At 38.4% G+C, this 14,125-nt stretch overlaps 1 protein-coding gene across 1 annotated transcript in view; it reads right to left on the reverse strand.

Annotated features, from left to right (window-relative positions):
* Positions 1 to 14,125, reverse strand: part of LOC136876416 (uncharacterized) — a 574,260-nt gene that overhangs the window by 149,894 nt on the left and 410,241 nt on the right. Inside the window, exons 19-20 of the mRNA XM_067150371.2 lie at positions 11,772 to 11,848; positions 11,558 to 11,683 (exon numbers count right to left, since the gene is read on the reverse strand). Of these exons, the coding sequence (XP_067006472.2) occupies positions 11,558 to 11,683; positions 11,772 to 11,848 (203 nt within the window). The remainder of the gene's footprint in view (positions 1 to 11,557; positions 11,684 to 11,771; positions 11,849 to 14,125) is intronic.

Below are 14,125 nucleotides of genomic sequence, written 5' to 3' on the forward strand. Positions count from 1 at the left end.
TGCACCCACGTCAACTGGCAACTTCGCCAATGGAGACCTGTGTCATTCACAGACGAGTCCAGATTTCCCGACACAGCGTGATGGACGTCAATGTGTATGGAGATGCTGTGGTGAGCAGTACATGCCAAATGCTGTCCAGGAAGGGGACTGATTCGGACAAGGTTCCCTGATGGTGTGGGGTGGCATCAGTATTGACGGCCATACAGATCTTAATATATAAGTAATAATAATAACAACGTAAACGTTTCCACCTTTTCAATACTAAAATATATTCACAAAATTATAAATTACACGGTACTGTGTACCGTGTAATTTATAATTTATAATTTTGTGAATATATTTTAGTATTGAAAAGGTGGAAACGTTTACATTGTTATTATTATTACTTATATATTATTCTCAGTTCAATACGGACCAAAAGCATGAAATTCATAACCATCATACAGATCTTGTCGTCCACGGTAATCTTACCACTGCGGGGTACATCAAGCAGATACTGCTACAGCATGTGTTGGTTGCTGCATTTGGTGTTGGCCCTGAATTCATACTCATCCATGACAGTGCCAGGGCTCATGTAGCATGCATCACCAGAGCTGTCTTGCGAGAACTGGTCATTCAAGAGATGGAATGGCTAGCAGTGAGTCCCGACCTTAATCCCATCGAGTATGTTTGGGATAGGCTTGACAGGTGTTTGTGGGCATCGTGTTCCACCAAAGACTCTCCAAGACCTTGAACAGGCTCTCATTGAAGAATGGGACTTGATACCGCAACGTGACCTCCATCAACTTATACGGAGCATGCCGTGTAGGTGCTAAGCTGTGATAAATGCTCATGGAGGACATACACCATACTGAAGCTCTCCAACTGTGATAAAAATCCATGCTGGAGGACTGTTATCACTTCGTTTTCACCCCTATTTGGACATTTCCATTCGTCTGAAAATGAACGCGAATCCATTGATGTTCTTTTGTATATATCAATTCTAAAGAATAACGGTTTAGTTGGTAATATACCCAGGTGTGAGGTATTGTTTTGTGGAGCATGGAATACGTTCAAAAACATGTTCCCCTAATTATTTTGAACTGTGTATTCAGGAGAGTGGTTAATTATGAAGAGCAATGAAAAACAGGGTGTGCAGAAAAAATTAATGAAAATGAAGGCAGCATACATAAATAGAGCATTATAACGGGGAGCTATGATCCGACACTACCAAACAGTTGTAAGGCCAGAAGTTTCACATGCATCAGAAACACTGAGCTTGAGAAATAAAACCTCAAAACAAGAACTGGAGAAACTAGAACAAAGGATAGAAAGAAAGATCTTAGGACTCATTAAAAATGAAGGAACATGGTAGCTCAGAAAAAATGAAGGAGTGAATAACAAGGTGGGCAAATGAATGGACGTCATCAGGAAAAGGAGGCTGACTTACTTTGGTCATGGGTTCTGTATGTCTGACAGTAGACTGATAAAACAGATCCTAATACAAGTTTAGAATGAATGCTATTTGTTTTACGTCACACCGACACAGATAGGTCTTATTGCGACAATGGGACAGGAAAGGGCTAGGAGTGGGAAGGATGCGGACGAATTTAAATACACTTGCAAGCAACCCAAAAGAAACTGAGGACGCTTGCGAGGCAGGAGGAAGCATTTTCAGGGCTGCCGATGGTGGGGTTCGAACCTACTATCTCCCGAATACTGGATACTGGCCATACTTAAGCGATTGCAGCTATCGAGCTTGGTAATACAAGTTTAGAATCTCAAAGGTAAACCCAGATGGCACCAAGGAGTGGCTGATGATATGAGGCTGAGCAGGATAACAGAATAAGATGTCCTAGATAGACACATCTTTAAACAAAAAATCCAGCATTGGAGGGTATCTGAAAATGAGGTCAAACCAACAAAACAATTTCCCTGGTCAGAGGGCAGAAAAAACACTCACATTAAGAGAATGAAGGACATGTGGCCAAGGATACATAAACATGGTTGGAAAATGAAATAAATGTGGTCCAATGAGGTCATAACGATGTTTAAAAAAATTATTACTCAATATATTAAGCGGTGGGAATTGTGGCGAGGAGAAATGCTTTAGTATATTATGCTGAGGTGAGATGCACGGTGAGATAAACAACTCCAACATGTTGTACAGTTGAAACTGGTTAAGACGCCTCTCTCTAGCGTATTTCCCTAGTTATTATGCTATTATTCCCAGTTCACGTCCTATTAAATACATGCTAAAGAAATCTGGATAGAATATTTATGTCACTCTTTGGCACGTTTGTAACTCCAGCCATAAGGAAGAATTTAAATGAGCGTTCCCGGCCATGTTGCGTGCATGACGTGGCAGCGACAACTGCCCAGGGTAAGGCTCTAGTTAAATTCACGGACCTAGAATACATAGCGCGGTAATGTGTCGGCCTGAAGCTAGAGGGAGCATCAGTCCCAAGGCAGTCTTTGCCGTGGTTGTTGGGATCATGCAACAGTAGTTCGTCTGATGTGTTGGTGCTTAATTTTACGTTTATAAGACTGATATGTAATCGCAACTCCTGGCTCGGTGAAGAAAGCAACGGGAAACTACCTCACTCCTCATTTCCTTAGTGCGCCTCTTCCGTGATGCCTAGGCCATCTATGACAGCCGATGGCAGAGCTACTGAGGATTTGACCAGCCTTAGGGCTGAGGACTGAACATACATACAAGTGAACTGTGTAAAAATGTACATAAATTAGGCTTACTATACTTACGCACTGACCAGGACATTCAGTTATGGAGAAGAAGAAACCCAGAAATTTTGCAAATGATGAAAAATTAAAGTTTATTGAGACAGTGGATGCTAATCCACATATGAAACATGTGCTAACTGCCCGGATGTTGGACGTTTGTATGACTAATTTAAATACACTTGTAAGCAACCCAAAAGAAATTGAGGACGCTTGCGAGGCAGGAGGAAGCAGCTAAATGAAAGGTGTTCGTATGAGCCAGTTTCCAGATTTAGAAGATGTTCTAGTAAAATGGTTGAACACGTTCAATGCTGAGGGACAAGATCCAGCCCCTAGCGCGCTTCCCGCCAGTGCGCGTGACCTGGATCCGGCCTGCGTTGCTAAGCCATTTCTAAGCAGCCAGTGTGAGCTCAGCTCTTGTTGAAGACACATCGTACGTCGTACGCACCTTGAGTAGCAGTGGCGTGATATATTTTCGCTTGTCGTTCACATCTTTTGGTGATTTTTTACAATTGTGACAGTAGTGGGCCTATATGTTACTTTGAATTATATTTAAATTGTTTTTATCATGAGTATATGATGGCTAATTGTTGTGTTGATTTGTCCAGCAGTGATGATGAGTTTACGAGTGAAGGAAGTGCTGATTCTGAAACAGAAAGTTCGGAAAGTGAGGACAAACCGGAACTCACCCCAACCTGGTCAAATCTAACAATCGGCTTGAAGAATATACCATTTAGAAAAGAAAACAAACTGTTAGTGCCGATACCAGGAGAAAACAAGCCAACTGACTGGTTTCTATTGTTACTTGATAACAATTTTTTGGCACGACAAATAATTATGCGTTAGAGTTGTTTTGTGGGCCAAGCACAAAAGGAGAAATCGCGCATTACAAGATGGAAGGTTGTCGATGTCAATGAACTAAAGACATTTTTGGTTTTGCTGATTCATACAGGAACAATGCGAATGAGCAGACTCCAAGATTATTGGAAAACTCAAAGGCTTTTCAACATTCCTGTGTTTCGACAATATATGAGCCGGGATCATTTTCTACTTATATTACGATGCCTACACTTTTCCCCGGCTAGACCTATCAATGATCCCAAACCCCAGTCATTAGACAGGCTGGAAGACGTGAGACAAATTATTGATTTTTTCAACAATAAAATATCTAGCATTTATTATCCTTCACAGGAATTGTCCATTGATGAAGCTATGGTACGTTGGCGGGGTCGCTTGATTTTCAAGCAATATATAAAGGGGAAACAGCATAAGTATGGCATAAAACTTTATGCTCTAAATGAACCTGAGGGCCTCACTTTAAAATTTATTGCGTATGCCGGAGCCAATGACCGGTTGTCTGGGAAAGGACACACTACAAAAGTGGTCATGCATCTTTTGGAGCAACTTATGAATAATGACCATGCCGTGCTCATGGACAATTATTATAATAGTTTTGCCCTAGCGTCTAAGCTGCAGCCAGAAAACACATACAGTACAGGAACACTCCGAGCTGACCGGCAGCACAACTCTCCAATTGTGAAGACGGCAATACTGCCTAAATGTGTAACTTTTAAAGATAAAAACTTCATTGTTCCGTATTGAAATTATTGATGTTAAAAATTAAATAATTGAAAAGGAGGTTCAACCTATTCAATACTTAAAAGAAAGAAATGCAGTAATCACATTCCTATTTAAATGGGACCGGTTTCGACCTTAGTCCAGGTCATCATCAGCCGTAAAAACATGTACAATGTTTATGAATATTGGAGGTCAGTTTCACACTTTGATAGGCATAAAGACACGACACCACATTCTGTCATGCACAAAGTCACAACACTATCAACTAATACACGAAGATCAAAAATAACTTGAAGTCGCAGACGAATAGATTTGTAGTAGAAAGCCGCCAGCTCCTGGTGATCAGCGAGGCACATTCAAGGTCATGCGCTGCGGTCGAACACCAAAGTAGAGTGGAGAATGTTTTGAAGGTCTAGAATTTGTCACGGTTGCGGGAAGTTAAGTACGTATATAAAAATATACGACGCAAATCAGTATAATTGAATGAGTACTTGTACTCCTGCTAAGTACTTGGAAAACAGTTGACTTGAAAAAACAATTGTAGAGAGAAGAAAAAATGTAGTAAAAAGCGAAATATCGGAAAACAAATGAAAACTTATATGCACAGTGCGCTATTTTTTAAATGAAAAATTTTTAGGTTATGATTGAAGTAGTCGAAGTTGGCGCAAGACAAGAGTTAAAATTTGAAAGAGGAGAACCGAAATGAAGGTCGTGGGTTTTTTTTTTAAATAGAGAAGGAAGAATAAATTAAATGAGGAAGAGTGATAGTGAAATAAGAGAAAGAATAAAAGAAATTGAAGTTAGATGGTAATGAGGAAGGATAAGATAGGGAAATGAAGGAGAGGTAGTTTAGGGTGGGTTAGGTGGGTGGGTAATTGGAGGTAGAAAATGTGGGTGGGAACTATGTAAGGCATAGAAAATGGAATTGGGGTTTTGAAATTTGGAATTTTTAAGAAGAAGAATTAGGAAGTCAAAAAGGATATTGGGTTTTTCAGAAATGTCGTTTAAATTGAAATTAGGGTTGAAGTACTGGTCAAGGTGGATAAAGCAATTTTCAGTAATGTTTAAGAGGGGGGCCTTTGTTAATGATTTTAAGTATATTTATGTCATTGTCAATACTGGTGAAACTATGCTTGGAGTCTTGTTGAGGAACGCCATTAAATACAACAGATTCTCTGCCATAGGACAGCACATACAAGACTCCAAGCATAGTTTCACCAGTATTGACAATGACATGAATATACTTAAAATCATTAACAAAGGCCCCCTCTTAAACATTACTGAAAATTGCTTTATCCACCTTGACCAGTACTTCAACCCTAATTTCAATTTAAACGACATTTCTGAAAAAACCAATATCCTTTTTGACTTCCTAATTCTTCTTCTTAAAAATTCCAAATTTCAAAACCCCAATTCCATTTTCCATGCCTTACATAGTTCCCACCCACATTTTCTACCTCCAATAACCCACCCTCCTAACCCACCCTAAACTACCTCTCCTTCATTTCCCTATCTTATCCTTCCTCATTACCATCTAACTTCAATTTCTTTTATTCTTTCTCTTATTTCACTATCACTCTTCCTCGTTTAATTTATTCTTCCTTCTCTATTTAAAAAAAAAAACCCACGACCTTCATTTCGGTTCTCCTCTTTCAAATTTTAACTCTTGTCTTGCGCCAACTTCGACTACTTCAATCATAACATAAAAATTTTTCATTTAAAAAATAGCGCACTGTGCATATAAGTTTTCATTTGTTTTACGATATTGCGCTTTTTACTACATTTTTTCTTCTCTCTACAATTGTTTTTTCAAGTCAACTGTTTTCCAAGAACTTAGCAGGAGTACAAGTACTCATTCAATTATACTGATTTGCGTCATATATTTTTATATACGTACTTAACTTCCCGCAACCGTGACAAATTCTAGACCTTCAAAACATTCTCCACTCTACTTTGGCATTCGACCGCAGCGCATGACCTTGAATGTGCCTCGCTGATCACCAGGAGCTGGCGGCTTTCTACTACAAATCTATTCGTCTGCGACTTCAAGTTACTTTTGATCTTCGTGTATTAGTTGATAGTGTTGTGACTTTGTACATGACAGAATGTGGTGTCGTGTCTTTATGCCTATCAAAGTGTAAAACTGACCTCCAATATTCATAAACATTGTACATGTTTTTACGGCTGATGATGACCTGGACTAAGGTCGAAACCGGTCCCATTTAAATAGGAATGTGATTACTGCATTTCTTTCTTTTAAGTATTGAATAGGTTGAACCTCCTTTTCAATTATTTAATTTTTAACATAAATGTGTAACTATCGCTCAGTGCACTGAGGGAATTATGGTGGGCAAATGGAGGGACAAGTGAGTGGTACAATACATTTCCTCGCAATTTCAGAACACAATGGTCACTGTCACAAATAAAAGGGGCCAAGAAAAAGAAAAACCTTTGCCAATAGTGCAATATAATGCACACATGAAAGGTACTGATCGGTGTGACCAATTCAAGGCGTACTATCCAAAGGAAAACCCTTCGCTGGTACAAACATTTTTTTTTCCACACATCAGTCCATTGATGATCATCAATGCTTTCCACTTATACAATATGCACAATACCAGGCTTGGAAATCCGAAAATGGTTTTATACGATTTTCGCATACAAATAGTTGAATCACTTCTGCCACCCCAACAAGCAGAGCTATTGCGCACTCCTCTGAGAAAGAACAACTTACATTGGTTGGTGAAAAGTGATGAGCGAGACTCCAAAGGAGGAACCAAACGCAAAAAGTGCAGGGTCTGCTATAAAGCAGGAAGTAAAAGACAATCAACGTTTGTCGGTTCTGGCTGTCCGGATTTGCCGGGGCTTTGCCCGGTTGGTTGCTTTGACAAGTACCACAAAGATATGTAAGTGGACAAACAGTGGATGGTGGGTGGAGCTGTAAATTATTGTACATAGCGAGAAAGCAACATTAATACAGCTAAATGTGGTTTTTACAGTTTTTCAATTTATAACGTGTCATAAACAGTAATTATTCTAATATATTTCATTATAACATAAGATTTTCAACAAAATAGCAATCAGTGGTGTAGCGCACGGTGCTTAGGTGCCAAATCTGACCCACAGACTTAGACGTCTTCAGAAATTTTAATTTAGGCATGTATCATCCGTATAGGCATATGTTTGGAATTTTGACAACATTTGGTAAGTTTTACATTATTTTTTCATTTTCATTTTTTTGGGGTGGGAATGTGTAATTTGCATAGCAGCGAACGTGCTAAACAAGCTTGGGCTTCAAATAATCCTATTGATGGAACAGTGATTCAGGACAAGGCACCACATTTAGCTGTAAAAATGGGATTATGTAACTTCAAGGCATTAAAAAAAAAAAAAAAAAAAAAAAACCCGAATACATTTTCATACAAATCAGTAAGTGGGGAGGCCACCAGTGTCAATATTGATACTGTTCACACTTCAAAATATTAAAATATTAAAGGACTGTAGCATTTTTAATGCAGATAAAGGAGAGCTATTTTTCCAGCTTCTTCCTGATAAAAGTATGAATTCAAAGGTGAGAAATGCCATGGAGGAAAACTTAGCAGAGAGACAATGACAGTGCTATTATGCTGCAATGAGAGCGGTATGGAAAAATTTACGCAGCTCATAATAGGAAAGTGGAAGAATCCGCAAAGTTTTAAGAACGTACGTACCATTCTATGCCAGTACACAGCAAATACCAATACCTGGATGACATCATCAATATTTGAGAACTTCTTGTGATCACTTGGTGCCAGAATGGGAGTGCAGCAGAAGAAAATGTTATTGTTCACTGACGGACGTGCTGTGCAACCAACTGATACATCTTATTTGAGAAATGTACGTACAGTGTTTCTTTCCATGAGTTGTGTAAGCCATTCCAATCACTGGGCCGGGCATCGTCCAGTATATGAAGCAGAAATATAGAAACATGCTTGTGTAGAAGAGGTTAGCGTTTCTGGAAATGCCTTCACATAAAATCTCAATTTTGGATGACATGCATTTCTTAAAATCTGCTAGGGCATCTGTAAAAAAGACCAAAACCAGGCTTCGTTCATTCGGCCTCTGATGATGTTTCAATGGAAATAACAGAAAGCGTGGATCATATAGATGAAGAATGTAGAAAGGTTGGGAAAGATGAAGAGGACATGAGAATTTTGCCACGTATGTTGACACCTGCAAAGTGCAGACAGAAGACAAAATTAATGAAAAGCTGATGATTGATGAAGACAGACGAGCAAGAACCCGACGATGAAATTGAAACCAGCAAGATCTGCTTAGCAGTATCAACACATTCGGCAACGGTAGAAGCTATGGACATAGTGCAACGTTATGTGTCAAGTTTTGAAGCGGATGACAGTGTAATGGATTGTGTTACTAAACTCGATACTCTTGCATGTAATTTGGAATGAAAGAAGAAGCAAGTGATGTGTTCAAGTGACTCTGTGTATTTTCAAACACGTGTTGCTTTTTTCTGAATCAAATTCTTGACAATTTTTGTGCATTTTAATTTTTTTTATGCAAAACTGATTTTACTATGTTGTTGTTCTTAAAATCTATTATTTCTTTATTAATTTCATTAATTATAATGGTAAACAACTGTGTCTTTGTCTTTATCGTAATGATTTTTACATTCAAACCAAACTTTAAATTTAATAGCATAAGTTTGTTCATTTTTTAGCACGTTTCCTTTTGTGCTTCCCCCCCCCACAAAAACATCCCAACCAGTTTTGGCTGTAGTTGAATATTGTTACTTGGGTAGCAGAATAACAGATGATGGCAGCAATATGGAGGGCATAAAATGCAGACTAGCACTAGTAAGGAAGGCCTTTCTTAAGAAACGAAATTTGCTCACTTTGAACATTGATATAGGAATTAGAAAGATGTTTTTGAAGACTTTTGTCTGGAGGGTGGCATTGTATGGAAGTGAAACATGGACAATAACTGGCTCAGAAAGAAAGAGAAGAGAAGCTTTTGAAATGTGGTGTTATAGAAGAATGCTGAAGGTGAGATGGGCAGATCTAATCACGAATGAAGAGATACTAAATCGAATTGGTGAGAGAATGATTTGGCAAAATTTGACCAGAAGAAGTGATAGAATGACAGGATACAACTTAAAACACCCATGACTTGTTCAGTTCGTTTTTGAGGAAAGTGTAGGCACCAATGGACCAAGATATGAATATGAGAAACAGATACGTGAAGGATGTAGTAGTTGTGCAAAAATGAAAAGGTTGGCACAGGATAGGGTGGCATGGGGTCAAACCAGTCTATGAACTCATGACCCAAAAAAAAATACCATTTGACATACATCCCTCATTTGTAAAAACTTTAGGCATAAAAGTACACTGGTATTGTTTGATTGTACAAAGCTACAACTTAGTATTAGTTAAAATCTTGATGTGTGTAGTCTTGAGGGAAAGTTGAAGTTCCTTTTTTATTTTAGTGAAGGCTGATTCTATTGAAATAATTGTGATACACAGGAGGAACTACTCTTAAAGAGTACAAATGTGCCATTCCATTAAGAAAATGTTTTTCTGAAATAAATAAACGAAAAAGATGGAATTTTTGCAAAAAGTACCATATCACTGTTGAGGTCAACAACACAGGCTTAATAATGAAATTTATTTCTTGTCAGAAATCAGTGGTATAAAATTGTCTTGCTGGTTTGCTGGAGTCTGGAAGAAAGTCTTATAGTGCAAGGAGCTGCTCAGCCAAGGCAGAAAAGGCATGCTCAGTTCCCCTGAAAGGATGTGGGTTTGATTCCCCACCAGGAAGAAGGAACGAGATTTCTACTTCTGGAGCAGCACATGGCCCTAATGTTCAATTGACATAAAAAATGAGTACCGAGTTTGTTCCCGGAAGCAAAGGCAGCCAGGCATAGGGCTAACCACTCTATCCCACTTAGTGCTGAGGTTCCAGAAAGTGGAAACTTTACCTTTCACTCCTCCAAGGATCTTCATGGCCTGTAGAGAGATGGATTTGTTTGACATTAGCGCTACTTCCGCTCAACCCCGGTTGGGAATTACTGATAAAGAGTATGGATTCATTAATTTTAAACACACTGAATGATTTGACAGTGAAGCCATTACTCTTCAGTTTTGACTAAGCCAACCTACAATTGTTAGGTTCTTCAGTCCGTCAAAACTAATTTATGAATACATTTAGAAACTACCTGAAAAAGAAAACATATGACGGCAGAACTATGCCAAAAAAAATACATTTACAAACTACCTGAAAAATAAAACATATGATAACAGAAATTTACCTGAAAAAGAAATATGATTAATAGGGACAGACAGGAAGGGGCATTCGTATTGCAATGTTAGAGGTGAAATTTTTGGACTGTCGGAAGATGGACCAAAGTGAAAGCATTTGCCAAGTATGTTTTCATTAATCAAGAATGAAAGTCAGAGGTTTGAAGGCAATCAGATACCACCCTAGTTCTAACCATAAATGATGTCAGCTAGTGTCTGCATCTTTTCAGGTATTATTCACTAATAATATGTTTCCTTTTTAAGGTAGTTTGTAAGTTTATGTATTCAAAAATTACTTTCGACAGATTTAACAACCTAACAGTAGTAGGTTTACTAAAGGATTTGTTAAGAAGAAAGCCGTATTTTTTTTTCTGTGCCAACTCAGCTAATAAAACCTGTAAGATTTTCAGTCTGTCAAAGTACAAAATATGACATTTAAAACACTTACAACATACCTGTAAAAGAATGCAATTAATACAGAATAAAATACTGACTAGTAAGTGAAGCAATAAGCTAAATCCACCTCTAGAAAGATGTAGTGTTTAGAATGCCGTGTATCTTCTTGTATAGGCTAGGAAAGGCACATTGAAAGTCTCAGACAGACCTTTGGATTTGGCAATATGTGACCAAGGTATGAGTAATGCTAATAATCCCACCTTTATACAGCCGGTCCATATGATGAATGCTGAGCAGAGTCAGTTCACATATACTCTTCACACTTCATATGTAACCTTTTCACTCAGTAGGAAAGTCATGGTAAAGAAACTCACCGCTTAATTTCTAGAGCACCTCTTCAGTGACGTTTTAGGCTTGTAAAACAACTGATGATGTTGATTTGAGGACAAAAGTATGTCCCACATAATAAATGGGTTAAGCCTAATGTTCAATAATTTTAATAAGCCTAATTTTGAATAATTTTAACTCTTATTTACAAATAATTTTCGTTTAAAGAAGGAATCAAATCTTACAGTTACAAAAGCGAAGTTTACGGCTTCTTCTGTGGAGGGGACTCCACATGGCCAAATAGCATCTCCAGGATAGAGAAGCAAACCTCTCAAACGCATTTCATGATTCAGAAAAGCGCGCACCTCCTCCTGAAATAACAATTATTATTATTAGTATTAATATTTAGCAATCATACAACCACATCTCACTCATAATTGCACGATTCCTGATACTAACATCTGAACAGCGACGTGGGTAGTTGCTGACGTGGATGTGGCTGAAGCCCTCTGCGATGAGTGGTGGTGAGGGTGCACCTGTAAAAATAAGTCTTGTTAATAAAATGATTTCTTATAGCAAAGGTACTCAACTACTTGGGCTGGTAATACTTCAATTTTGATACAAGTACTTTAAGTATTATCAACACAGTGGTTTATCTGCTGGCTTTAAACACAAAATGACCAAGGATTGTATCCTAGAAAATCCTGAGGTGGGATTTTTACCTGAAAATTAGCATGGTGTCAGAAAGGACACCTGAAAATTAATGTGATCTCAGGAAGGACACCAGGCCAAAACAAAAAACTCAGCCAGGGCAGCTCTAGCAGCACCAGAGATAACTCAGATAATCTGAAGTACAATGGAAATGGTTTGAATGATGACAAAGATATGTACTTCTAATTACTTTCAATTTCAATTTCCTAATAACAATTTTACTGTCACGTAGGATAGTTTCATTATGAAACAACCTTAACACTGCCCATACACACTAAAATGAAAAATGAAAAAGAAAGCTAGTAGTTTCAAATGATTGTATATATAATCCCGTTAGGAAACTGATCCTCAAAAGGTTTGCCATTAAGACACAGTATTGTAAAAAGTTCATGTCTTGGAATATAAATGGTTTCTTAAAAGAAGCACGTATCCATGCATAGTCACCTCAGCAATTGTGGCTAGGTAGCTTTCCTTGAGGGCCAACTTCTTCCATAACTTGGCCATCATGCCCAGTATGGCACCTCTTACACCCACTAACAATCTGTAAAGGGTGACGGTGTTCACATTATATTCTCCATAATGTATACGATTACTGGAACATAGACCATAGTCCCGGGACTTAATTTTACATAGAATATGAACAGAGGGACGTTACTGTTTTATTTGTTTATTTATTTACTGTATGACTTTTACATGCGTATTATTTGAAATATGACAGAAAGTACTATATACAATATATACATTGATACACATGACAAGAAACACAACATGTCTATATTCGTAACTCCAAATTATCCAGTCACTGAATCACAGAAGATGTCACAGATGCAACTTTCAGTTTTAAAATTTCACCCATACTAGCTGGGATTCAAATCTTGGTAACAAACTAGCGATGACATCACTGAGGAAAATGAGAAAGAAGCATAACACATTATGTTAATGATAAAACACACAAGTCCTGAGTTTGTGCTATATCATTTACAGTCATAATGCTTAGGACTTTACTTTGTCTTGGTATAATTTTAGTCAATTTCTCTCTTTCTTTCCTAGCGTGCATCCCAGAACGGTGTAGAATCCACATGTCTGGTTACCATTCTCCACTTCCTTCTGTCGAGGGCATCTTCAGGTCTGAGGCCAGCAACATCCATACACTCCCTGACTCTAACAAGCCACAGTTTCTTTGGATGACCAAATGGTCCAATTCCTCCTGGAGGGAAGATTTGCCACAGAGTCCTCAACACTTCTAGTGAGGTGCTTGTACGACCTGAATCGTACTTCCCGGATTTCATTTGCAATAGATGTCACTCCCATCTGTGTCCTTACGTCATTATTGTAGGTGCAGTCGAGCCTTTAACAACCACGGACCAACGCAATATATTCATCTCTATTACATGGAGGGCTAACTCTTGCTTTTTTGATGCTGGCCAGCATTCTGAGCAATATAGGGCCACTAGGCAAACCACAGACTTTTACAGGTATTTGACACAAATCAGTCTGAAGACTTGGGCCAATTGTAGCCACGCAGCATTAATCTGAGCTTGGGCATCTAGAAACAACTCTCCATTCAAAGTGATACACGAACTAAGATATTTAAACTGGATAGTCTTGGAGAAATGAGCTTCTATACTGATGGTACCATTGATTTGTGTGCTGTATTGTAAATATTCAGTTTTGCTAATGTTTAGTCTTATGCCATTCTTGCATAGGGGTGTATTTCTGAGTCCAATTTTGTAAAGCCTGACAGATTCAATTGGCAAGAAACACATCATCAGCTTGCAAGATTTTTCATGGGTGAAGTGTTTGGATATCAACTGTCACTGTATCGATGCACCAGAAGAACAGAAGGGATGAAAGTGCTGATTCTTGATGAACATCAACATCGATATGATAAGGAGGTGAAGTTAAAACTGGACAGCATACAGTACTTTAGACACTGCAGGAAAGGTTCTGGATACATCACACATAGGCTTCCAGGACTTGACGTTTATGAAGGACTACCCAGATAAGCTCAGGCGGTAGCCTGTCAAAAGGCTTTCTCAGGATCAAAGAATTCCAGGTGTACAAGCTGGTTCTTTTCTCCATGTTTTTCAACAAGCAGATGA

Source organism: Anabrus simplex, chromosome 6, assembly GCF_040414725.1.
Source record: "Anabrus simplex isolate iqAnaSimp1 chromosome 6, ASM4041472v1, whole genome shotgun sequence".
Classification (NCBI taxonomy): domain Eukaryota; kingdom Metazoa; phylum Arthropoda; class Insecta; order Orthoptera; family Tettigoniidae; genus Anabrus; species Anabrus simplex.